Here is a 25,209-nt window from a genome sequence, read left to right on the forward strand (position 1 = left end):
CACATTAGGTTCCCTCGTCTCGAGGTCAGTGGGTTTTTACAATGTGTTTTTGGTAAACTGCCTGAAATAAGGTCCGTGGTTAACACAAGCTGAAGAGATTTTAACGTTTTGCTTCAAGTTATAAAATACATCAGTAAATTTCCCTCTCAACAATGTTAAAACCTACTGAAACGCAGCACAATCGACGATGCTGCTTTGCTGCAGACAGGTGGCCGCTGAGCCATAAAAGCATCATTGTCACAGCTTTTATAGACCTGCTGAACTGAACTAGACAGTTTGAACAGTCCAAAGACATCACATCGGTTACATCTTTCACTGTATTTGGAAGATTGCAACACAAAACCTGTTGAGACACAATCAAGCTGACACTTTTACACATATTAATAATCATAATAAAATATATAGTAATGTCATGCCTAATAAGTAAAAAGAAAAAAAATTCCACAACAGGCTAACAGACATGCTGAAAATACAACAAGCTCACGTACCTAACGATGAAATAGATAGCCTGTTGGTGACTTTCAAAATGACCCATATGACTGTTTATAGGCACAGTTTCAGATCTACAACCTCCGAGGTTAAGCTTTGGTTCAATTCAGACAACTGAAAGCACCTCGCTACTGCTCTGCACAACGCCACACGGTTAATACTGTGCAATGATTGGTTAGGTTTAGGCAACAAAAGGACTCGGTGAAGGTTAGAAAAAGGATCATGGATTGTGTTCAAATAATACCGTAACAACGTATGGTAACAAAATAACCTTCAACATAACGTGACAACTAAACACAACAACGTAACTGCCACAAACAATCGCTGTTAACAGATTTACAAAACATTCCGTAACAAGCGTAACATTACGTGAAGTCAACAACTTGGTTACGTACTAACTTAGTTACGTAAAATAAATGGACGTGTAGACTTTTGGTTTTACAGGGAACACGGACAACGGTGTAGTTTGTTTGACACATCCACACTTAGAGGACTTTCTTGCATGTTAAACTCGTAATTTGCCCACATTACATCCATTCAGCGTACCTTTCAATAATGGCCGCTCAACATACTATGTCAGTCATTGTACTACGTCACCTGCTCTAACCGAATGCAAGAATCTGGGAGTTTGCGGAAACTTATAATGGCAACGTTTTTTTCCTGGCGACTGGGCTGCAAAATCATTCTTTATCGATCCATACAAATCAACTTGGGGAACCTTGCACCGCGGACTGATAGTGAACAGTCTTGAACAGACACTGATGAACTTTGAGTGATCTCAGAGGCCGCAGTCCAGAACAGAGGAAACTGCCATATCTTACTTGCTGAGCTGCACCATCCACTTTATTATAACCAATAAGAGGCGTGGTTTGCAGAGGATTTTGAGACAGCAGTCCATATTACAAATACGTCTCTTGAATAAATTGTGTTGACTCTGCAAGCTTGTTGGCTGAAACGATGGTTGGGTAATCCATTGTAACTGGGAGGTGTTTTTCTGGAGATGTCTGAAAATGGCATGTACATATATGTTTTAAGCACGAAAGGTTTAGGATTAAGGAAAAGCTTGATCTTTTTTCCATATCTACATGCTGCGTTTACAGATGAAACAACATAAAAACCTTTGTAACACAAACATTTCATGGTTTTCTACAGAAATATATTCCATTCCCTTCCATGCTTAACCACTGAGAGGATGCTAGAGGTCCTACAGGTGGTCACATGATGATGGTGTCCTCCAAAATCAGGAAGGAATTTCATGTACCCATCAATTGTAACAGCTAACTTTTGTCTTCCCACATGGTGTAAACTTTTTGGTAATTTAACAGTATGCTTTTGGTTCCTGGAACAAAATCCAAATAAACATTTTGGAAAAGACACAAATACTATAAGGTTTCCAAAAACTGTTACAAACTGGTGATAGTCTCTAGATCCACAACAACAAATACAGATATGACGAAAAAACTCGTAAGATGGTTAAGCATTCTCCCAGAATGTCACAGGCTGGTGTCAGCTGTCTTCATCTTTAGGGCACTGACGGAGTTGGCTAGTGTCGCAGTGTCGGGCTGGGCGTCCCGGCAGAAGAACACAGTAGGGTTTTTACAGGCCCACATTGCCACCTCCCCTCCCCCTCCTCCTTTGCCGGGACTTGAACTGGACAGCTGGCTGATATTATTCACGCCGACACGACTCACGTAGCGGTCCCTTATCCGCTCCGCTTGGTTGAGCCGAATCTCCCGGTTCTGGGTTTGGCTGGAGAGGTACGCGGCAATGTTTCTGGTCCGATAGCCCTCCTCTCTGCTCCGCCCCATTAACATGGAGATATTGGGGTTCCTCAGGGCATAGATCAGAGGGTTGATGGCTCCGTTGGCCCAGGCTAGCCAGATGGCCACTGTGTCCATCGCAGGATTGAACGTGTAGTCCCCCATTGCCGTGACCAGCCCCATCAGACAGTATGGACCCCAGCAAAAAATGATGAAGACGATCATGATCAGAACCGTGGTGGCGGTTCGCATTTCACTGTAGAATCGCAGCAAGTACGCGTATGTGGTCACTGGCCTGACTCGGATTTCAGAGAGACGAACCGTCTTGCAGATGTTGTAGTGACAAAAGCACATGAGGGAGAAGGGCAGTAAAAAACACACGACGATAAGGCAGACACTGTAAGCTGTCCCCATGCGGGAGGTGCCAGAGTGGAACACGTACATACAGTGGTAGAAACCTCGCTTATGGATCTCTGTAGGTGTTCGGACCAACAGATACCAAGGCAGAGAGAAGATGACTGCAGTTACCCACACGGCTATCAACAACTGAGTCGCTTTCTGGCGCCCTATTTTGGCCTGTGGCTGCCTGACTATGGCGTAGTACCTGTCAAAGGAGATCAAAGTCATAGTCAGGGTGGAGATGATCCCAAAGCAGGTGTTGAAAAAGCCGCTGGCCACGCAGAAACGCTCCCCGAACATCCAGGCGCCATCCTTGCTGAAGAGCATGACGAAGGAGAACGGCAGACACAGGACGGCGGTGAGGAAGTCGGACAGCGACAGCGACATGATGAAGGCGTTGGTCACAGTCCGGAGCTGTCGGTGCTTGATGATGACGACAACGACCGCGGAGTTGCCGAGGCTGGAGAGGAGGAAGATGGAGAGGAGCACCAGGGCCTGGGTGGCCACCGCGATGCCCTGCAGGACAGAGTTACTCTCGGCGGCGCTCAGCACCGACGGGGTGGACGCCTGGTGGAATAGACTGAGCTCGCTGCCTCTTTGGTCTCCGAAAGTCGACAGGTTTCCTGTATTCCCTACTGTGACCTCTGTGGTGACGGTCACTAGGCTGGTCACTATGGAAACAACCCTAAAGAAACAACAACAGAAAAGACAGAAAGAGGTAGAAATCATTGTACATAATCTGGACACAGCGCCTCATGCATCATTTTTTGATACTAGTAGGGTAGAGTACTTGACTTTTGGTACCAACACCAAAACAATATTGCATTCGCTACTTTCCTTTGTGAAATATACGTGGTTTTCAGCAAAAACAAAGGAAGTTTTCAAATTGAGAATGGTCAAAAAGCACAGCACAGCAACTTGGTTAAAACTAAATAAAAAAATAAATAATGATTTAAATCATTCCACCATGCTCGAAACATTTTTGCTCGCTTTGATTGGCTGCCTGGGCAAAGTGGAACATTTACGTGTTGCGACTCCACTCCTGGAGCTGAAAAGTTGAGAATATTTGAACTTTTATGCGGATCTAAAAAGTGTAGAATAACGTGACGAGAGGCACAAAGAGAGCAGCGGCTCAACTGCTTTCAAAAAAGTTCTCATTCAAGAGCTAAACAGTACAGTGAAATATGTTTCTGAAGACATTTGAGGTGAGAGTTGTTTTCCTTTGGCCGCCGTGGAATCTTACAAATGCCATTAAGAACACTAAGAGGAGGCAGAAAACCACAGATTATCTGTCTCATGTATTACTGTCAGGATATAGTAACAGTTTGAGCAAATATGACAAACGGTTATATTTTATTAAAGTTACGAACTGCGGTTTTAAGTCGTAACTAGCTCCTTATTACAGGACCAAAGCATTTCAAACCCTGAATTGCTTGTTCATAAAAAAATTAAAAGTTAATTTATTTGTATTTGTTCACTGCAAACCAATTCGTGGAGGTACACCTTGCGTCCAGTCTGAAATGAAATGTGCAGGAATAGAAAAAGTGTAGCTGGGAAAGGGCAGGCTCCTTCAAAATAAAATATTGAGAACGGAGGTTATTATGTCTTCCCACATCACTGGTAATACCTCACCACTGTAAATAATGCAATAAATTTGGTATTACTTCAGATTTCCACACGGCTTTGGGGCCCCGTGTTCTGGAACATGCCACAGATTAGAGATGTTTATTGTTTCAAGTCCTGAGGGAGTTCTTTTCAGGAATTTGTAACCACACCAGTGGTGCCGATATCAGATTTTTTCTTAAAGGCCGTCAGTCGACTCTACGTTACAAATATGAAATCGATTCCCCATGCTATCTGTATGCTGAAATGAGCTTTCTCTATTTCGACAGATAAATATATGTTTGCGTCACCTATAGCTCCAGGAAAAAGGACGGCGCAGCAATTCCTTCTAAAAGGTTGAGTGGAATTTGTTGATAACTTGCTTACCTCAAGCAATTCTACCACTCACACGCAAATGTGCACAGTGCAATATGAATTTTGCACAGTGCAATATGAATTTTGCACAGTGCAATATGAATTTCAAAGCAGAGAGGAAAGTGGTTGGACAGAGTGAGCTACCTTGGCACAGCAGGTGAGGGAGTGCCAAGCTGGTTGGTGAAGCTCGGACCGGAGGGGTCAGCCGTGTAGTTGCTGGTGCCGCTGCCCTGCAGGGCCGTGCCAACGGATGAATCCATCGAGGAAGCGCGAACACAGCACGAGAGTCATCTATTCAGATCACAGTCAGTCCGATGGTTTCATGGACTCAAACATAGCTGCCGACAACTCCTCATCCATTAGTAGTTTTTCTATTTTCATTATCTCCAAATTCATCAACGGGAGAAGGGAAAAGACAAGGGGATGTCAAATCTGTGTTCATGGGCTTGTTGGAATTATCTCTCATAGTGAAATATCTAGGATTTTTAAAAGTAAATAATGGCAGTAAAGAAAATGTGTAGATTAAAATATAGTGTAACACCTGAGCCCTATTTGTATATACACATATGATGGATACCAATATTTTACACCACTGTTGAAAACACACAGTTGCTCCGTGAGTAATTACATGTAAAGTCAATTATGCCTCATTGTTGTTGCAGCTACTGGCTCTGCATTTTGAAGGCCACAAAGCTCCCCAGGGCCCTTCTTCTATAGAAGGATTAAGAGGACAAGGACTGATGCCGCACCTGATCCACAGGAGCCCATCATAAAAAGTGTACAGATGGAGCCACTTCAGGGGAGATTAATATCTAGAATTTATAACTCTGATATGATTTCAGTGTTTGTTCGTCAAAGTTTTAAGATGCTTTTTTTTTTGCTTTATTTGTAATTTACATTTATAGGTTCAACATGTAAGTTCCATTTACATATACACTTGCCAATTTAGATGACATATTGGGCCAAAATATGTGCTTCACTTCATAATTTTGATTGTTAGCTGTCAGATGACATTGATATAAAAATGTTGCCATATTATGATATATTAAACAGCATTTACCACTGCATAGTAGTTGATACAAGTATTAATAATACTGTCATGCTGTCACAGTGGGGCTATTTATCCTACTACAGTCTGACAATATACTAAAACCCTTTTACAAGGTAATTCACATTTGCAGGTTTAAAGATTTAAAGGTTTAGCATAATGTTACCAAAACAAAGGCCCCAAAAAACTCACTGTTTCCTCAGTTCAATAACTCACCCGGAAGTTAGCTGTTTGTTTACATTCCGTAAAAATAAAAGACCAAAGTCGTATTGACATTTTGTTAAAAGCACGTTTGCTAACATTTGCATGAATGCCCGTTATTCGGCAGTGACGTGTTCCCTGTGGTCCCGTGTCGTTACCTCAGACTGATTTAGTTACAATGTGTCCACAGTGACCTCCACACAGACGAGCTCGTCCATCAGTCGCGTGGTCCGGACGAGCATTTGTGTTCGATAGAGCGCGAGCGTTTCCTCTGAATGCGTTCTAGAGAGTCACAGCAGGCTGCGTACACTAACAAAAAACACGGTGTATATATTCACAACTCCGTGTCGTTAATGGCAGCTCTTCAGAATGTGGCCTTTTGAAAACCGCTTCGTAGAGAAGAAAGTCAGTCCATTTATTTTTCTTTGTTTTCCTCAGCTGCTTCAACAACGCTGGAAGAGAAAAGAAAACATGGTCGGAGAGAAAGCAGCTCCCACCCTGTTGATTTATGTACGAGGAAAAAATATTACGATACTTCTTTATATCTCCATCATAACAGCTATGGAACCCAGACGAGACCAGCCTCAGAGATCCCAGGTGTGAACGCGAGCACGAGCACGAGCTCACCAACTCTCTCTCTCTTTCTCTGTGTCTCTCTCTTTCTCTGTCTGGGTGGAAGGAGTGCGGAGTTGACGGAGCGTGTTTGAATAGCGATTTTTCGATATTTTTCTTCACTGGGTAATGGTGTATATGATAGTGTAGTGTAGTGTGTAGGGTTCACGGGGTTTGTGTGTACATTTAGGGGATTCTAGGGTCTTTGTTTGTGGGTGTTTGCAGTCAATCAGCGCGTGCTGGTCGGCGTGCTAAACGCCACCATGCGCCTGACCGAATTAACCGGCGCTTTTCGGGTGTTCAGTGGAAGAATGCAGCCTGGCAGTGGGGGAGCTTGTCGGCCACAGCTGCGTGAAGTCCGCAGCGCGGATGAACAATGCTGTGGTCGTTTTTTTAGATAGCATAGAAGCTGCGGAAGTGGTGTTGGAGTGCGGGATCGAGGTGGGTGATAACTTCCTACCCGTTTACCCTCTCAGCTCACCGGCAGTGAAAGTTACTGTGTCCAACGTTCCACCGTTTATTAGGAATGATGCAATAATCAGAGAGCTGTCCAAACACGGGAAGGTAGTGTCTCCGGTTAAGAGAGTGTCTTCTGGGTTTAAATCTCCTCTGTTAAAGCACGTGGTGTCTCACAGGAGACATTTATTCATGATCCCGAACAACAGGAGCAGGGAGGTCAACCTCGTGTTCAAAGTCCCAGTAGAGGACTTTGACTATGTCATTTTTGCAAAGACTGATGACTTTAAATGTTTCAGTTGTGGAAAAGAAAGACATCAGAGTAGAGCTTGTCCTGAGAAAAACGGCTCTCATAAAGACCAGAACCAGAGAGGTACTGAGGAGGGCAGAGGGGACAAGCAGGACGAACAGTTGGGGTCCAAAAAGGGAGGGAAGAGAAGACAAGTGGGGTCCAGGAGATGAGGGTGGAGTGGACAAGTCGAGCCAAGGAGGTGAGGGTGGAGGAGACAAGTGGGGCCCAGGAGGTGAGGGAAGAGGAGACAAGTGGGGCCCAGGAGGTGAGGGAAGAGGGGACAAGTGGATTACAGGAGGTGAGGGAGGAGGGGACAAGTGGGGTCCAAAAGGTGAGGGAGAGTACTGGAAGACAGGTGGAGACAGGTAGTGAGGTGGACATGGAGGGAGACGAGGAGCAGCTCAAAGCCCCTCAGCTGAAGAGGAAAAAGGAAGGAAACAGTGGAAACTCACAGGCCAAAAAAGTGTCAACGAAAGGAAGTAGGAGCAGCTGAGTGTGTGTCCAGTTTGGAGAAGGACTCTGAGTCAAGTCTGGAGGAGGATGCTGAGTCCAGTCTGGAGGAGGATGCTGAGTCCAGTCTGGAGGACGCTGCTGCTGACAGTGAGCTCTCTGAATACAGGGCTGGCAGCTAGGAGCTCTGAAGGCTACAGTGTGGAGGAAATAAAGGGTTATCTGCTGAGGAGTAAAAATGTAAAAAGAGCTAAAGTGGAGGACTACTTCTCTGACAAAGAGAAGCTCTCCAACTCTGTCAGATCACATATGAGCAGTGAAGACAGAGGAGGTCTCACAGAGCAGGAAGGCTACAGACTGAAGAAAATAGTTCAGAAGATAAAGAAAGAGCTGAACAATGATGGAGTTAGTTGGCAATGTTTTTTTGTTTTTTCATGTTTTAAGAAAATAAAGGTTTCTAAAAATCAAATCAATCTCTGTGTCTCTCTCTCTCTTTCTTTGTCTCTCTCTCTGTCTGTTTCTCTCTCTGTGTCTCTCTGTGTGTCTGTCTCTCTCTCTGTGTCTCTCTCTGTGTCCCTGTCTCTCCTCTCTCTCTCCCTACAATCCCTTGCTCTCACCCTCTATCTGAACCCCCCCCCCCCCCCCAATATGAACGCGCTCACTGCTTCATGTGACGTTTGATGCAGTTGTCATGGTAACTGGTGATAGATTATTTTGCATCCCTGTCCCTTGTTAAATGGCATTACAAGGTGTTTGCAAAATATGCTGCTGAAAACTGTTACATCAACCCTCCGACACACTGGATGTATAGTCCATGTTTAGTGATTCTAATAGGCGACACGGGGACGTCTCGTCATCGCGGGTTTGTTGGACAGACAGGGTTGTGTGAAGGATGTGGAGAAGAAGAATCAGTTGAGCACGTACTTTTGAGTTGAAGTGAGTATGAGATGCAGAGAGAAAGGATGAGGAATAATCTGAGGGAATTAGGAATGCATGAATGGTGATATGGTACAAGGGTGCTTGTCAGAACTAGGATTTTATAGGTCTAGAGGGTTAAACATGGAGGATAAAATATAGGTTAATGTGGTATGGGTGGGTTTTTTATTTATTTTGTATTATTTAATTATTATTATTTTGTTTGTTTGTTTATTTTGGTTTGGGGAAAATATTGCAAGTCTACTGTCTGATCCACACTCCGGAGCAGAAGGTAGCGGTAATGCATCAATAAACTGGATGCCTACAACCGCCGTAAAACTAGAAGAAGAAGAACTGATTTCCTGTTTGTCTACCTCATTTTCGTCCGCATCCGGTTTGCGTATAAATTGTCTTCCAGACGAAAATACGGTAGCACCGAGGCCAGACACCTTGTTTTAATCATTATTGGGCACATAATGGGTGAGTTATAGTACCGTTTAATTTTCATTTTTCATCCAATGATAGCTTGACGCCGTTAGTTTGACCGTAGCGGTAGCTCAACTAGCCGGAAACTAGCCTGTCGGCTAAAAACATCCCAATGCACTGACTATACCAGCCCAAATTATTCAGTAGGAGATATGCATTAAGTCAAATAAACCAACGAGTGTGTTCATGACAGTTTATACACCGACCAGTAAACGCACTATTTTGTGCCAGTTGCGGACATTTGGCAACATTACAGTTGTATCCGGAACTAGCCTGTGGTTGTGTTGGTCGCGAGCTCACTTTCACATTATGCTTCGTTCCAGGAAGCTATAACGTTCGTTTGAGGTAACTGATAGCTTAGCTGCCTTAAAATAACTAGATACCAATCGTATTAGCTGATATGGCAATACACTGAGACTTCTCCTGACTGTGGTGCATCAGTTAGTTAACTCCTCTCTCCGTCAGTGTATTGCAGACAGTGTTGGTGGAGTCTGACTGGTCAGAATGCATGGACAAGATGGAGGACAAGAGCTTGACGTTGTTGTTGTTGACATTTTTAGATGTTGCCTTCAGTTTAATAAAGACAATCTAATCTAGTGCTGCCAAACTGTTGTTTACCAGTGCCGACTGCTGTATACTGTGTTTGTTTGTCCTTGCAGCTGTGTCCATGAGTTCAACATGTCCAGGCACATACTGTGGCAGGTTGATGGTCAACGGATCAGTGGAGGGAGAGTGTGGTGTGAGTACTGACCATCAGGATGTGTGTCTGACTACTTCATGTGTGTCTGTCAATGCATCGATGCTATAAAAGAGACCCGGGATTGTTGTCGTTTTAGTGCAGATTTCAGGTCGGTATCCAGCCCTTCTGCTGCAGCAGGGCTTCTTAAATTAGTGGGGAAGTTATACTGGAATGTTCTGTAATCCAAGGTGTTTTGGATATTTTACCCCCCTCATGTATGTAAATAGGTGGAGAAAATATAACAAACACCATTCGATGTAATGCAGTCCAGTACAATCTCCCGTATGTTGCTATCACATCTGTAATACTTTTGTTTAGAAGTGCTGCATTAAATGTAGACGTCAATATGCAACACACAAATACAGTAAAGTAAAGTCCAAAAAAGATACATATGGTTCTATAACTTTAATTGATCGAACTGTGATGATGTGTTCAAATTCAAAATTGATGGCGATTAATTCACATTCAGGGGTCTTGCTCCCTGTGTGCTCTCATGTCTCTGGGGCTGCAAGAGTCGTCCAAACTGATCAAATCATCAGGAGCTCTCTGTGTCTCTCTCTCTCTCTCTCTCACTCACTCACTCACATATATATATGAGTGATATATATACTCTCTCTATCACGGGTGAGTGCCAGCAAACCAGTAATTGTTTTGGAACTGCTTGTGGCAGCTCTAGCTCCACCTTCAGTTGGACTCGCAAAATCGGTCTGTGCACCGTTGACAGGAGGGAGGGGATTAAACGTAGCTTTGATGCAAAGAACTGGCATGTCTTATATAGATCAATTATCTCCACATTATGTCTACATTAGGAAGAGAAAGTAATCCCAGCATCTCTGTCTGCTGCCAGGTTTGTCCTCGCGGAGAGCGAGCCAACCTCCAGAATGTGTGTGAACGCTGCACCGAGTCCCCTGAGCTGTACGACTGGCTCTATCTGGGCTTCATGGCCATGCTACCCCTCGTGCTGCACTGGTTCTTCATCGAGTGGTACTCTGGGAAGAAGAGGTGAGGCCACACAGGATTACTCTCACTCGCTCACTCACACACACACACTCACTCTCTCTCTCTCGGCTTTCACGAGGTAATGGACAACCCAGTTATTATGATAAAATAAGACCTTGGTGTAAATGTCATAGCTAGTGGTGGTATGACCCTTATAGTGAAAGAGACATGAGCTCTCCACAAAGAGAAATGTAGGCTATCCAAGGTGTCGAGGTAGGCTTCACACACAAAACACACACATTACACATGATGCACACGTTACTCACAAGACACGGGAATTAACCGAATTAATCATTTTCTTCAATTTAGAGACCCGCCGCCACCGCATGGACATTTGACTCCCCTCTCCCTGCAGGCTGCAGCTTTTTAAATGATGTATTTTAATGTCACTTCAGCAAATAAAGTGGGACATTTAAAGCAGCAAAAACTAAAAGCTGTACAGTCAGGACCAGAAGCATTTGGACTGTGACACAATTTTTCTAATTTTGCCTCTTTACACGACTCCAATGGATTTGAAAGGAAGCAGTCAATATGTGGTCGAAGTGTAGACTTTCAGCTTTAATTCAATGGATAGAACAAAAATATCACATTAACCGTTTAGGAATTACAGCCATTTCTACGCAGTCCCCCACATTTTCAGAGGCTCAAAAGTGATTGGACAAACCACCATAATTATTATTTTTAATACTTGGAGGAAAATCATTTGCAGTCAAATGCCTGAAGTCTGGCTCCCTCAGACATCACCAGAAACGGTGAGTTTCCTCCCTTGAGATGCTTTGCTGCAGCCTCCTTCAGCTGCTGTTTGTGGGTCTTTCTGCCCTCAGTTTTATCTTCAGAAAGTGAAAAGCCTGCTCACTTGGGTTGAGATCAGGTGACTGACTTGACCATTGAAGAATATTCCATTCCTTTGCCTTGAGAAGCTCTTGGGTTGTGTTCACAGTATGTTTTAGGTCGTTATCCATCTGCACTGTGAAGCACCGTTCAATCAGTTTTGCAGCATTATGCTGATTCTGAGCAGATGGGGTTTAAACACCTCAGAACTCATCCTGCTGTTCTATTAGCTGTGACATCACCAATGAACACCAGTGACCCAGTTCCATTGGCCATACATGCCCATCCAAAGACTTTAACAATGACACGCCTACCTCCTCCAGAGTGTTCTTGACTTCAGTAGATGTTATGAAGGGTTTTCTTCACCAAGGTAAGAATTCTGTGATCATCTACTTTAGATGTCTTCTGTGGTCTTCTGAGCCTTTTGGTGTTGGTGAGCTTGCCGGTACATTCCTTCTTTTTAAGAATGTACCAAACTGTTGATTTGGTCATTCCTAATGTTTCTGCTATCTGACTGATGGTTTGTTAAGTGTTTATAACCTAATAATGTTCTCCTTCACTTGCATCGACACCTTTTTGGTCCGCATGCTGAGAGTTCTATGGACCAGCTACCAAATGCTAATTCAACATTTTGAATCCTATTCTCTGCATCATTTGTCATGAAATAGTGACAGAACAGGCCACATCTGGCCATGAAACCATTTGTCAAAAATTACTTTTGAGCCTCTGAAAATGTGGGGGGCTGTGTAGAAATGGCTGTAATTCCTAAACTGTTCATGTAATATTTTTGTTCTATCCATTGAATTAAAGCTGAAAGTCTACACTTGACTGCTTCCTTTCAAATCCATTGGAGTCGTGTAAAGAAGCAAAATTAGAAAAATTGTGTCACAGTCCAAATACTTCTGGTCCTGGCTGTAGATAAACTTGACACGGGAAATCGCTGAAGTTGTGCTGGTGTTCTTGTGCACAAATGCGCTTTGTGTGTCTCACTTTCCTGACAAAATGTAGCTGCAGAGCAGCAGCAGCTCTGCCCTCTGCCATGTTCATTTTTTAGAGACTTTAATTCACATTTCTGTCATTTATGATGCATTATTTCACCCACCTGCAACCCATTCACTAATATTCTGAATGTTTCTTTTATTTACGCCCCGATCCGTGCCCGTGGATATAACGGCAATCCCTGTATCTCTATTAAGCACCGTACGTTATCTTTCGAGTGAGTCGAAATGTATTGATAGTTTATTTTTTCATTGCACCCCCAAAAACTATGGCTTCCCCCGAAAACCATAGTGTAAATCCACCACTGGAGATAACTGCTGTACAAGCAGGACTCTTCATAAAGGGTTAGGCTACTAGACGTCTTGATTATACTAAAGAGAAGGATTCGATTTGTCAGTTTAGAGGGCTGTGGCGTCACAGCAAATGCAGCGTCTTCACCATTTTGTTTTCACATGAAATGTCATATCAATGGAAAAAGGAAATGAAAGAGACTGACCCGTGTTTCTGTTGTGTGATCTTGTGTTGCTCTGTCTGTTGTGTGTTTCAGTTCCAGTGCTCTGCTGCAGCACATCACAGCCATGTTGGAGTGCGGCATGTCGGCCGTGGTCACCTTGCTGGTCACAGAGCCGGTGGGAAAGCTCAGTATCCAGTCGTGTCGAGTCCAGATGCTGTCGGACTGGTACACCATGCTGTACAACCCGAGTCCAGACTACATCAACACTCTGCACTGCACCCAGGAGGCCGTCTACCCGCTGTGAGCACTGACAACGGGGGGATTATTCAAAATAGCTCTAAATATATGTCACTCCCTTTCAAAAAGATCTTGCAATAAGGAAAATAAAACTTCCCGGATATTTGTTTAAATAAACTATTTGATGATACTTCTCATCTTTGTTGAGCAACAGCTTTGTGCCGGTTGGGTTCAGTGATGGAAGCAAATAAAAGCCCACAGTTTTACCGTATGTGACATTAATATCTAAGTATTGGACTGTGTTTCTGCTATTCCTGAGTCCAACATGTCGCCTGCAGTTTCTTGTGATTTTGACTGACTGGTTTTTCTCCTCCTCAGCTACACCATAGTGTTGATCTACTATGCATTCTGCCTGGTGCTGATGATGATGCTGCGTCCTCTGTTGGTGAAGAAGATAGCGTGCGGTCTGGGCAAGTCGGATCGCTTCAGGAGCATCTACGCTGCTCTGTACTTCTTCCCCATCCTCACCGTGCTGCAGGCCGTGGGAGGAGGGCTGCTCTGTGAGTGCTACCGACTTCACATCTAACTGCTAATGTTTCCTACTTCGAGAAGGAGTTTTCTTGCGAATAGGACCAAATTCCAGTTTAAATAGCGTTTGCTGGGCTGCGTAGGTTGACCTGTGCTGCTGTGTTTCTTTCAGACTATGCGTTCCCCTACATCATACTGGTCCTGTCTCTGCTCACACTGGCTGTCTACATGTCTGCCTCTGAGATACAGGTAACACATACAGGTTCACTTGTACTTTGAAGGAAGTCATTTTTACCTTAAAAGTCAATGAGGTCTTGAATCTGATGTTGGAATATGCTATTTCTTGTGTGTGTGTGTGTGTGTGTGTGTGTGTGTGTGTGTGTGTGTGTGTGTGTGTGTGTGTGTGTGTGTGTGTGTGTGTGTGTGTGTGTGTGTGTGTGTGTGTGTGTGTGTGTGTGTGTGTGTGTGTGTGTGTGTGTGTGTGTGTGTGTGTGTGTGTGTGTGCTCGTCCGTCTGTCCTTCCCCTCAGTCTTTTAAGAACCTGATTGCCAAGAAGAAGCGCCTGGTCGTCCTGTTCAGCCATTGGTTGCTCCACGCGTACGGCATCGTCTCCATCTCCAGACTGGACAAGCTGGAGCAGGACCTGCCGCTGTTGGCCCTCGTGCCGGGCCCCGCCCTCTTCTACATAGCCACGGCCAGGTTCACCGAGCCCAGCCGCATCCTGTCCGAGGGCGGCAGCGGACACTGACGGACCCCAGCGGACACTGACGGACCCCAGCGGACGCTGACGGACCCCAGCGGACACTGACGGACCCCAGCGGACACTGACGGACCCCAGCGGACGCTGACGGACCCCAGCGGACGCTGACGGACCCCAGCGGCGATATAAAAGTTTTTAGGGTTGGCTACAGTCCAAACTGTCAGCTTCTAGCAGGGCGCCATCGGTACACTGACAGCATCGGGTCACTGAACAACTTCAAAAGCAAGTTAAAGTGGATGTTATTCCATTCATTATTTGTAAACAGGACAGATGGTCTCTGATCTGTTTCCAGATCAGTTCACTCTGCTGAATGTCATTTTGTTTCAGTAGTTTATTATACATAGACATATATTCCCTCTCTTGTTGGAACAAGACAGCTACTCGCATTACTGTAAATAATAATTCTATTCATTCAAAGTAAATTAACCCGTCATTTTAGTATTAATCAATTCTAATACAGTCCATAACAATCCTGACAAATGCCAACTAGAGACCGACTTCATTGGTACAGGGGAGGCCCTTTCTACTGGTATGGACTACACATCTGTAAAGTTTCCTGACAGACAGACAGACACGTACTGAAGACCTCCTCTGTGGTAGTTCCTGCTCCAGTGTCTCCAGGACTACATTATACCATGATGACTCACACACACTTATAAGGTGAAAAGAACAGCAGCCACACACTGTCACAGCTGGTAATGACAAGTTATTACACCAGAGATGATGTCTTTAAATTACTCATTTAGGTTGACAAACCTCTGCACTACACTCATACAGGGGTTACCGCTAACACCCCCAACAAGCCACCTCCATGTTGAGAGCTGTGAGCAAGCAATCCCAGCTCTGTGTGTTGCAGCTGCTGCGGTAGCTGGCCAATCACACGTGGTATCAAATGGAAGAACGCTTGCGGTGATTGGCTGCGGGCAAAACCACACAAATAGCCCGTCATTCTAGATCTGAGTGCAAATAGTCCCAAATGCAGGAGTCTCCATACTACTTTGTTCTGGGTTATTTTGGTCCTATCATACCTAGTTCTGTTCTCTGGAGTCACTCACAGCCCACCTGCCTGTCTTATATCTATCCCAGGGTTGAGTGGCCCGTCGTGTACATTCTCTTGTAAATACAGTAGGTGGTGTGAATGCAGACTGAGGTGAAGAGGTTCACTGGTCCGCATGTGTAACAGAAGTGCTCCTCAGCCACACCGAGGGTTTGTGCCGCTCATCTGTTACCTTTACATCAGAGCCATCCATTTCCTCTGAAGGTATTTAAAAGATGCTTCAAACCATCTGGAGGAAAAAAGATTCAGTCCGCTGAATGAAGAAAAACTCATTCTTAACTTTAATCAATATCCCATCTGGAAATGACACTATTTAAAAAAAGTTTTGTTTGTCTTATTAATCTTTCTAATTTAATACACAATAACACGCTCATATTTTTCCTGTGTTGTACAAAATGAGACAAGAAGAGCACCTCGGTAAGAAGTACTCAAACTGCTTCATGGTGCAGTGGACAGAATATATTGTAGTGTAGGAGGATCCTTCCCACCAACACACATGACGACTTATGAGAGGCACAAACATGTAAATAGTGTCACTTCATTGTGTTTGTACTAAAGATAAAGTAAGTGATATTCCTCTGGAGTCCTTTAAGCTGCTAATGCACTGTCATGTATATGATTGTGAATGTTTGTATGTTCAGTAGGATTAGCTACGTGCAGACACGCTCAAATTGCAACAGTCAGCAATGTTGACCGACCTATGATGTCATGTATCTGTTTGCTGAACCTTGTCAGCATGAGCTTCACCCTCAACTAGTCATACCAGTCATCTTCATGAGTCTCTTCAATGTCGACCTGGTGCTGGCAAAGTGCAACAAACAACGCAGACGTTCCAGAGAGTACATGCATGTGCCCACTGTAAAAAGTAGCCACCTTGTTAGCAGCGAGGCATTCCTCTCATTTTATAAACTGTTCTTCAGATGCTTTTCCTCCTGATCCCCTCTCCTTATTTATTTGCCCTTCTCTCATCAATTTGTCAATTTTTAGAACCGAAGACAATATTTGAAAAAACGTCTGACAGAAATGTTTTTTTTCGGTGTTAATGTGTTACAAATTTGATAATACAACAAATTAATAACTTATTTTTTCTTGGCATATGATTATACATCATATGTTTTCAAAGACATTTTGAAGTGTGTGTGTGTGCGTGCGTGCGTGCGTGTGTGCGTGCTACAGGAAGTGGAGACAATAGAGAGCTGCAGGGATGATGTATTTTAATGCAGGCCGACAGGAAGTTAGCCTCACACTGGTTCCCTCCACAAAAGGCCGATGGGATTTCTCCGTTGGTTTCTGGATTATTCAAGAAAATTATCTTTGGAAAACAAACGTTTATACATGGTTCATACTGTTTGATGATGTAACACTTACTGCGGACATTTCAATGCATATTGACTTTTCCTTTAGGTAATCTCAATGACATTTTGCTGCTAATATTTCTGCACTAGTACTGGAGTCTGATTTTGAATGAAACACGTTTAACAGCAAAACTACATCAGAACATCCGTTTACAAGGTCTCACACAACTCAGTCAGTATAATCCAAGACTCAGTTTATAGTTTTCTTCAAGAAATCAAGGTGACACGTGGTGAGTAACAGATACAAACGGTCCTTTTGTGGGTGAACTTGTGCTTTAAATCTACAATGCACAGTTCATACAGTGACGTTGCAACACATTGTGAATCAACATCTCTTTCGTAGGTAGGCATGAAACACCTCAGAAACAATCATTTATGATTCATGAAAATAATGAAGTAGAGTTTCCTAAAAGGAGGACACATGCTACAGTAAAGTCAGTGATGTTTAAAGTCAGCGGGATGGCTACAGTTCAGTTGTTCTACAACAGTGTGTGGTCAGTGAACCTGCACATCCAAACAATACAAAGTAGTAGAAGAGTGAAATATGTGAAAACTACCTGAGACCACCGGGAACATGAAAAGGTCCAATCAATCCAACATCAGATACTCCCTTCAACCTGCCCCATCAGCCATTTCTCCTGAGCAGTGCTGTTTCACATTGGATCAAACAGTTCTGAGTGAAATGGTTTTATTAGATATATATTAATGGTGAGCATTCAGAAAGTATCCACACACCCCTCACGCTTCTTGTTGCGTTGCAGCCGTATGCTAAAATCATTAAATGTGTTCCACACTCAACATCCCACAATGGCAAAGCCTAAACTTACTTACTTTAATAACTATGCCTTTGTGTTATTTTTGGAACAAAGTATGCATGTAAAGCCACAACAGGAGATTAGATTTTCTTTGCAAATGAATTAAGAAGAAAAAAACTGAAATATGGCATTGACCGAAGTATTCAGACCTCATTCCTCCTGATCATCAGTGAGATGTCTCTACACCTCGATCGGAGTCCACCTGTGGTAAATTCACACACCTGTCTTTCAAAGACATCAGAGCAAAAAAAGAAGAAATGAGGTGGGAGGAACCGGCTGCAGAGCCCAGAGACATGATTGTGTCGGGGCATGGATCTAAGAGACATTTGGGGCTTTTACAGGCAGTTTGCGACACACGGGCTCTGTCCTCTTTACGGTCCGCTCCGTGCGTTGTACGCAAACCAACCAGCCGACAGTTTGCAGAGTACTTGCCCAAAAATAAAGCCCAGCGGCAGGGACTGGACGCAGCTGAACAGAGAGTACAGAGAGACCCAAGCACACAGCCAAGACAACGCAGGAGTGTCTTAGGGGACAACTCTGTGAATGTCTTCTTGGGCCCAGCCAGAACCCCATCGAACATCTCTGGAGAGACCTGAACGTGGGCGTCCATGCGTACCTGACACAGCCCGACAGGTTCTGCAGAGAGGAATGGCAGAAATCCCCCAAATCCAGGTGAGGCTGACATCTCTGCCAAAGGTGCTTCATCTGAGTGAAGACTGAATACTTTTTAATAAGCTCGCTCATATTTGTAAAATCCTGTTCTGGCTTTGTTATTGTGGGGGTATTGAGTGTAGACTGGAAATGTTGCCAGTGAATGGAAGTAGCTGACAGAAAAGGTTGAATATGTGGGTGACTGATAATCATTCAAAGACTAACCTGAGGAGGCTTCCACTAGATATTCTATCAGCCTCAGAGGCCGACAATCTGATATGATTCATAGACGAGGCATTTTGTGTTAATGGCACGTAACTAAACTGACCTGACAGGTCAAGACAACAACTAATGCTACGTAGACTGCAAACTGAAATGAATTTCACAAAATAACCAAAACCCCAAAACAATATCTAGTCTGATATGACAATATTGATATGCTACCAGTATACTGATTGGCTCTACGCATAATACATTTGAATGTCAGCAGCAGAGATAAACTGGAAGACTACACACACGTTTGGTTTCCAGCATAAAGCTTTAGTTCTGTCGCTCCACGAGAACACATTGTCATCAATTTATCTTTCAATGTGAGAAATCATTCACATTTGTGTCGGGTCCCTTGAAACGATGAGGGCTTCCATCTATCAGCGATGCAGCGGTGTGTGATTTCAGGATCGGTAATGTGGAGGAGGCCCACAGAGCAGAGAGTGCGAGAGAAGAGGGCCGTGGTTACGCTCGTCTCTTTGGTGCTTTTGTCATCCGATCAGCTGGACCACATGCCGAGGTGGCCTGGCCTGCATTGAGTTGGGATCTGAACGTGGTGTGGACAGCATGTGGACAATTCATCAAACTTATGTCCCCATCATCTCCCCTCCCACACGGGAGTTCCTCTCCAGAAGAGCGCAAAGGGAGGAGAGGTGGAGGGTTGTGTTGAGTTACTGCTGATGAAAAGCCTTCACATACCAACATAATGTTATTGTGCAGACTTGTTAGGAAACGGTGTGTGTTAATCCACCGCTTTACAGACGGTCCGTTGACCACTAAATGAATCCGCTCAGGCAGCTCTCATTGAAGTGTCAAGTCTGGACCCACATCGGTTCGATCACAAAATCTGCGTTGAAAAGACGAGTGTAACCGCGGCCAAGATGGCTTCCTTATCTAGAACCATCACCATTAAGGACCATGTTTTGCCGATGGCATCCCTCTCCACAGCTATTGCACAATGTCTATGCAGAACTGGATGGAACTACCGGCTGGAATTCCACCATTGGAACAAATCCAATAATTGCATTATCTCATTCATCAGTAGTGGTGGAACGGACCAGACGACCCCCCTCACAGATCAGCACGCACGTGGACCGCGGATTAATGACAGTTTAACACGAAGTTTTACTGACATCGATATCCACCAATATTCAGTAAAATATTAGGGGTGGGGGAAAAAATTGATACAGCATAGTATCGCGATATTTTGCGTGGCCATATTATATGAAATATAAAAAAAATAAAAAAATGAATTAAAGCTGCGAGCAGCGATGAACGGGCCCTCGCATCCTCCAGCACGTCGGGGGTGCCGGCGGGACTCTGGCCCGAGAACGTCTGCGACCGTCGGACAGCGCGTCCGCGAGTGAGATGTTTTTAATCCCGCGTGGACCGCCTGATGCTGGAAATGATGCTTTGCAAATAGTCCGATGCTTCCTGTATCCGCTGCCTGGCGCTACAGAACACGTGCATTATGTAGCTCTATATCAAGTGTAAACCACATTGTGTAAAAGTCGTGTAAATCGGATGGTGTTTGTCAAAAAACGCAGATCTCCTTTCGCCAGCAGGTGGCGCTGTGAGTATTGGGGGAAATTTGCTTGTAGACATCCTCAGGCCATGAGTGTTATCAAGCATGTGAAGTTTGGGACCGTTTGGAACAAGTCCAGCTGAGTTACTCAGACATTTCCTTTAGCCAGTAGGCTTCGCGGGTTTACTGTAGTGCCCCCTAGTGGTCGAATGCAAAAAAAGTCTCAGGGTATGTTACTGGATGCGATATGCACATATGCTGAATATTTTGGAAATTTAGAAAAAATGGTTGAGAAGTTATGTGTATTGATATTTTGCCACGCCCCTAAGAAGTGTATTGGTCCAAAGAGATATCAAAAAGCTTTTGATAACTTTTGATGATCTAGATCCAATTATGATCCACAGCAAATTTCGTAGAAATCGGAGCCAGCGTGTAGGAGTTCGCAAAAATGTGTTTTCTTTCACTAAATTCAAAATGGCTGACTTCCGGTTGGGTTTAGAGCTTAGAGCTCCGGGGCTTTTTTGTAAGTCTACATGTGATACATCTGTTTACCAAATGTTATACATCTAAATTTTATATATAGATAGTGAAACGTACTGCGAGGGCTGCATCGTCGAAATATTGTATAAATTCATACAAAATTGAAAATGGCCGACTTCCTGTAGGGTTTGGAGCATGGTCCCAAGAGACTTTTCTTTAAGTCTCCATAGGACACATGTGCCTACCAAGCTTCATATATGTAGCCAAAACGTAGAGCTGGGGCTGCTCTTTTGAAATATTGTAGGGGGCGCTATAGAGTCAATTTAAAACGGCCAATAAAGAAAGTCGTATAAACTATTTCTTCATATGCCCTGTGACACATGTACAAAGTTCCATGAGTTTTTGAGCATCCCAACCCACTAAACCATCAGCTTCCTTTTTCATGGCGAACAATGCGTCGCCACGGCAACAGCGTTCAACAAAAACTCACAATATTCATGATGATGCATCATCAATGTCTTAAGGCTATCCTTACCAAATTTGAGACTAATCAGGTCACCTGGCTAGGAGGTATAAATAAAAGTATAGAATATGACATTTCCTTTAGCCAGTAGGTGGCGCTATGAGTTATTTCAATTTTTTTCCAATTGAAGTATGTTTAGGCTTGAAGTAGCATCATGCAAAATAAGTTTTGTGCGGATTGGATAATGTACCTTGGAGTTATATCAACTTATAAGAACTTATTTTTATATAAACAATGAGGCAAAATGGCCGTCACGCCACGTCAAGGTTCTTCGATGAAAACTCTCGATTTTGATAACTTTTAATCACAAAGGTCTTAAGAGCATCCTGACCAAAGTAGAAGTTGATCGCTTAAAATCTCTAGGAGGAGTTCGTTAAAGTGCGAAGGCTGAAATCTGCAAAAAGTGACAAAAAGCACAACTTCGAGGGTTTACTGTAGCGCCCCCTAGTGGTTGAATGCAAAATAAATCTCAGGGTATGTTAGAGGATGCGATGTGCACATATGCTGAAAATCTGGTAATTTTAGGACAGATGGTTGAGAAGTTATATGTATTGATATTAAGCCACGCCCCTAAGAAGTTTATTGGTACATATCTTGTACACAAAAAGAGATATCAAAAAGCTTTTGATAACTTTTGATGACGTAGATCCAGTAATGATCCACAGCAAATTTGGTAGTAATGGGACTAAGCATGTAGGAGGAGTTCGCAGAAATGTGTTTTACACTAAATTCAATATGGCGGAAAATCTAAGTAGGCGGAGCTTGGGGGTGTGGGTGGCTTTTTTGTAGGTCTAGCTCAAGTGGACATGTGTGTCAAATTTCAAGTCAATCGGACATACTGGGCGAGGGGCATCGCCGGTCCGACGTGTAGGGGGCGCTAGAGAGCCATTTCTTTACACAGAAAGATGCATTCTTTTTCAGATGGCTATTTTCACCAGGCCTGACAAGTACCCAAAATTTGGTGAGTTTTCATGCATGGCAAGTCCTCCAACCATGCGTACGTTTACCAAACGAGTACAATTTCAATAGGGCCTTCGCTGGCCCGACGTCGGTTACTCGGGCCCCATTACTAGAAAAATCGAATCAATTGCTTTTTCAGTCCACTAGATGGTGCTGAGTTGTTTTCTGGTGAGGTCAGGAAAGGTCCCGGGTCAGCGTGATTGGTAGGAAGTTGGTCAAAACAAAGTTGGAGACATCTGGCCTCACAACGGGGTTAAATCTGCCAACAGTAGCCAGGCTCATGGGGAGAGTGCAGCGCATAACTGTCTCTCTGCCCTCAACGTCCACGCATCGCAAGTTATACCGAGTTCCATCCATCCATCCATCCATTTTCCTCCGCTTATCCAGGGTCGGGTCGCGGTGGCAACAGGCCAAGCAGGCTGACCCAGACTTCTCTCTCACCGGCAACATGTTCCAGCTCATTCTGGGGGATCCCGAGGCGTTCCCAGGCCAGCTGGGAGATGTAATCCCTCCAGCGTGTTCTGGGTCTTCCCCGGGGTCTCTTCCCAGTTGGACGTGCCTGGAAAACCTCCAGTGGCAGGCGTCCAGGAGGCATCCTAATTAGATGCCCGAACCACCTCAGCTGACTCCTTTCGACGGGAAGGAGTAGCGGCTCGACTCCAAGCTCCCTCCTGATGACCGAGCTCCTTACCCTATCTCTAAGGCTGAGCCCGGCCACCCTACAGAGGAAGCTCATTTCGGCCGCTGTTGTTTGGGGGGGAAAATACTAATTTTTATAGTCATATAGACCTTGTCCTTTCGGTCACGACCCAGAGTTCGTGACCATAGGTGAGGGTAGGAACGTAGACCGAGTGGTAAATTGAGAGCTTTGCCTTCCGGCTCAGCTCCCTCTTCACCAAGACGGTCCGGTGCAGCGCCTGCTTTACTGCTGCAGCCGCACCGATCCGTCTGTCGATCTCCCGCTCCATCTTACCCTCACTCGTGAACAAGACCCCGAGATACTTGAACTCCTTCGCTTGAGGTAGGCACTCCGTCCCCACCTGGAGGGAGCAATCCACCGGTTTCCGGCAGAGCACCATGGCCTCAGATTTGGAGGTGCTAACTCTCATCCCCGCCGCTTCACACTCGGCTGCAAACCGCCCCAGTGAATGCTGGAGGTCACGATCCGAGGAGGCTAACAGGACCACATCATCTGCAAACAGCAGAGAGGCGATCCCGAGACCCCCAAACCTGACGTTCTCCACCCCCCGACTGCGCCTAGATATCCTGTCCATGAAAGTCACGAACAGGACCGGAGACAAGGGGCAGCCCTGGCGGAGGCCAACACCCATCGGGAACGTGTCTGACTTATTGCCGAGAATGCGGACACAGCTCCTACTGCAGTCGTACAGAGACCGGATCGCCCGTTGTAATGGGTCCGGCACCCCATACTCCCGCAGCACCCCCCACAAGAACCTCCGAGGGACCCGGTCGAAAGCCTTCTCCAAGTCCACAAAGCACATGTAGACTGGTTGGGCAAACTCCCAGAACCCCTCCAGTAGTCTTGCGAGGGTAAAGAGCTGGTCCACTGTTCCACGGCCGGGATGGAATCCGCATTGCTCCTCTTGAATCTGAGGTTCGACAAACGGTCGGAGGCTCCTTTCCAGCACCCTGGCATAAGCCTTCCCGGGAGGCTGAGTAGTGCGATACCCCGGTAATTCGAGCACACTCTCCGGTCCCCCTTTTTGAAAATGGGAACCACCACCCCGGTCTGCCAGTCCATGGGCACTGATCCCGACCCCCATGCGACATTGAAGAGGCGTGTCAGCCAGGACAGCCCAACTATGTCCAGTGCTTTCAGCATCTCAGGGTGGATCTCATCCACCCCCGGCGCCTTGCCACCGAGGAGCTTTTTGACTACCTCAGCGGCCTCTGCCAGGGATATGGGTGAGCCTCCCCCTAGATCTTCAGGCGCTGCCTCCTCTGCAGAGGACATGTTGGTCGGGTTTAGGAGTTCCTCAATGTGCTCTTTCCACCGCCCTGCTTTCCCTTCCTGAGTCGTCGGATGGTTTGCCAGAACCTCCTTGAGGCCAACCGAAAGTCCTTCTCCATGGCCTCCCCGAACTCCTCCCATGCCCGAGTTTTAGCATTCGCGACCACCGCAGCTGCAGCCCTTCTGGCCTGCCGGTACCTGTCAGCTGCTTCGGGAGACCCCTGGGCCAACCAGGTCTTGAAGGTCTCCTTCTTCAGCTTGACGGCTTCCCTCACCTCGGGTGTCCACCACCGGGTTCTCGGGTTGCCGCCACAACAGGCACCGATGACCTTCCGGCCACAGCTCCTAGCGGCCGCGTCCACAATAGAGGCTTTGAACATGGTCCATTCGGATTCCATGTCCCCAACCTCCCTCGGGATGTGTGAGAACTTCTTCCGGAGGTGGGAGTTAAAGATCTCCCGGACAGGGTCCTCCGCCAGACGTTCCCAGTTCACCCTCACTACACGTTTGGGCTTGCCGGGTCTTTCCAACCCGTTCCCCTGCCATCTGATCCAACTCACCACCAGGTGGTGATCAGTTGACAGCTCTGCTCCTCTCTTCACCCGAGTGTCCAAGACATACGGCCGCAAATCAAATGACACGATTACAAAGTCGATCATTGATCTCCGGCCTAAGGTGTTCTGGTACCAGGTACACTTATGAGCCACCTTATGTTCGAACATGGTGTTCGTTATGGCCAAACCATGGCACGCACAGAAGTCCAACAACAAAACACCATTCGGGTTCAGATCGGGCAAGCCGTTCCTCCCAATCACCCCCCGCCAGGTTTCTCCGTCATTGCCCACGTGAGCGTTGAAGTCCCCCAGGAGAACTATGGAGTCGGTAGGCGGCGCCCTTTCCAGGACCCCTCCCACCGACTCCAAGAAGGCCGGATACTCTGAACTGCTGTTTGGTGCATAAGCACAAACCACA

The 25,209-nt window shown here is 45.3% G+C and overlaps 2 protein-coding genes across 3 annotated transcripts; one reads left to right on the forward strand and one right to left on the reverse strand.

Annotated features, from left to right (window-relative positions):
* Positions 1-299: 299 nt before the first annotated feature.
* gpr135 (G protein-coupled receptor 135) lies at positions 300-6,482 on the reverse strand. 2 transcript variants are annotated; one of them, XM_076107018.1, is made up of 4 exons: positions 6,410-6,482; positions 6,033-6,326; positions 4,770-5,009; positions 300-3,333 (listed from the first exon to the last, which is right to left on the reverse strand). In XM_076107018.1, exons 3-4 carry the CDS (start codon positions 4,883-4,885, stop codon positions 1,983-1,985), a joined length of 1,467 nt encoding a protein of 488 aa, XP_075963133.1. In that variant the 5' UTR covers positions 4,886-5,009; positions 6,033-6,326; positions 6,410-6,482; the 3' UTR covers positions 300-1,982. The 2 variants fall into 2 exon arrangements, with proteins under 2 accessions (XP_075963133.1, XP_075963132.1); XM_076107017.1 differs by having other exon boundaries at positions 6,033-6,478.
* Positions 6,483-8,613: 2,131 nt separating this feature from the next.
* jkamp (jnk1/mapk8 associated membrane protein) lies at positions 8,614-16,625 on the forward strand. Its single transcript, XM_076106956.1, has 7 exons — positions 8,614-9,079; positions 9,745-9,824; positions 10,672-10,826; positions 13,201-13,407; positions 13,723-13,904; positions 14,045-14,121; positions 14,402-16,625. Exons 1-7 carry the CDS (start codon positions 9,076-9,078, stop codon positions 14,618-14,620), a joined length of 924 nt encoding a protein of 307 aa, XP_075963071.1. The 5' UTR covers positions 8,614-9,075; the 3' UTR covers positions 14,621-16,625.
* Positions 16,626-25,209: the final 8,584 nt, after the last annotated feature.

The sequence above is a fragment of the Anarhichas minor genome, unplaced genomic scaffold, assembly GCF_050575085.1.
Source record: "Anarhichas minor isolate MPS153535 unplaced genomic scaffold, ASM5057508v1 ptg000037l, whole genome shotgun sequence".
Lineage (NCBI taxonomy): Eukaryota > Metazoa > Chordata > Actinopteri > Perciformes > Anarhichadidae > Anarhichas > Anarhichas minor.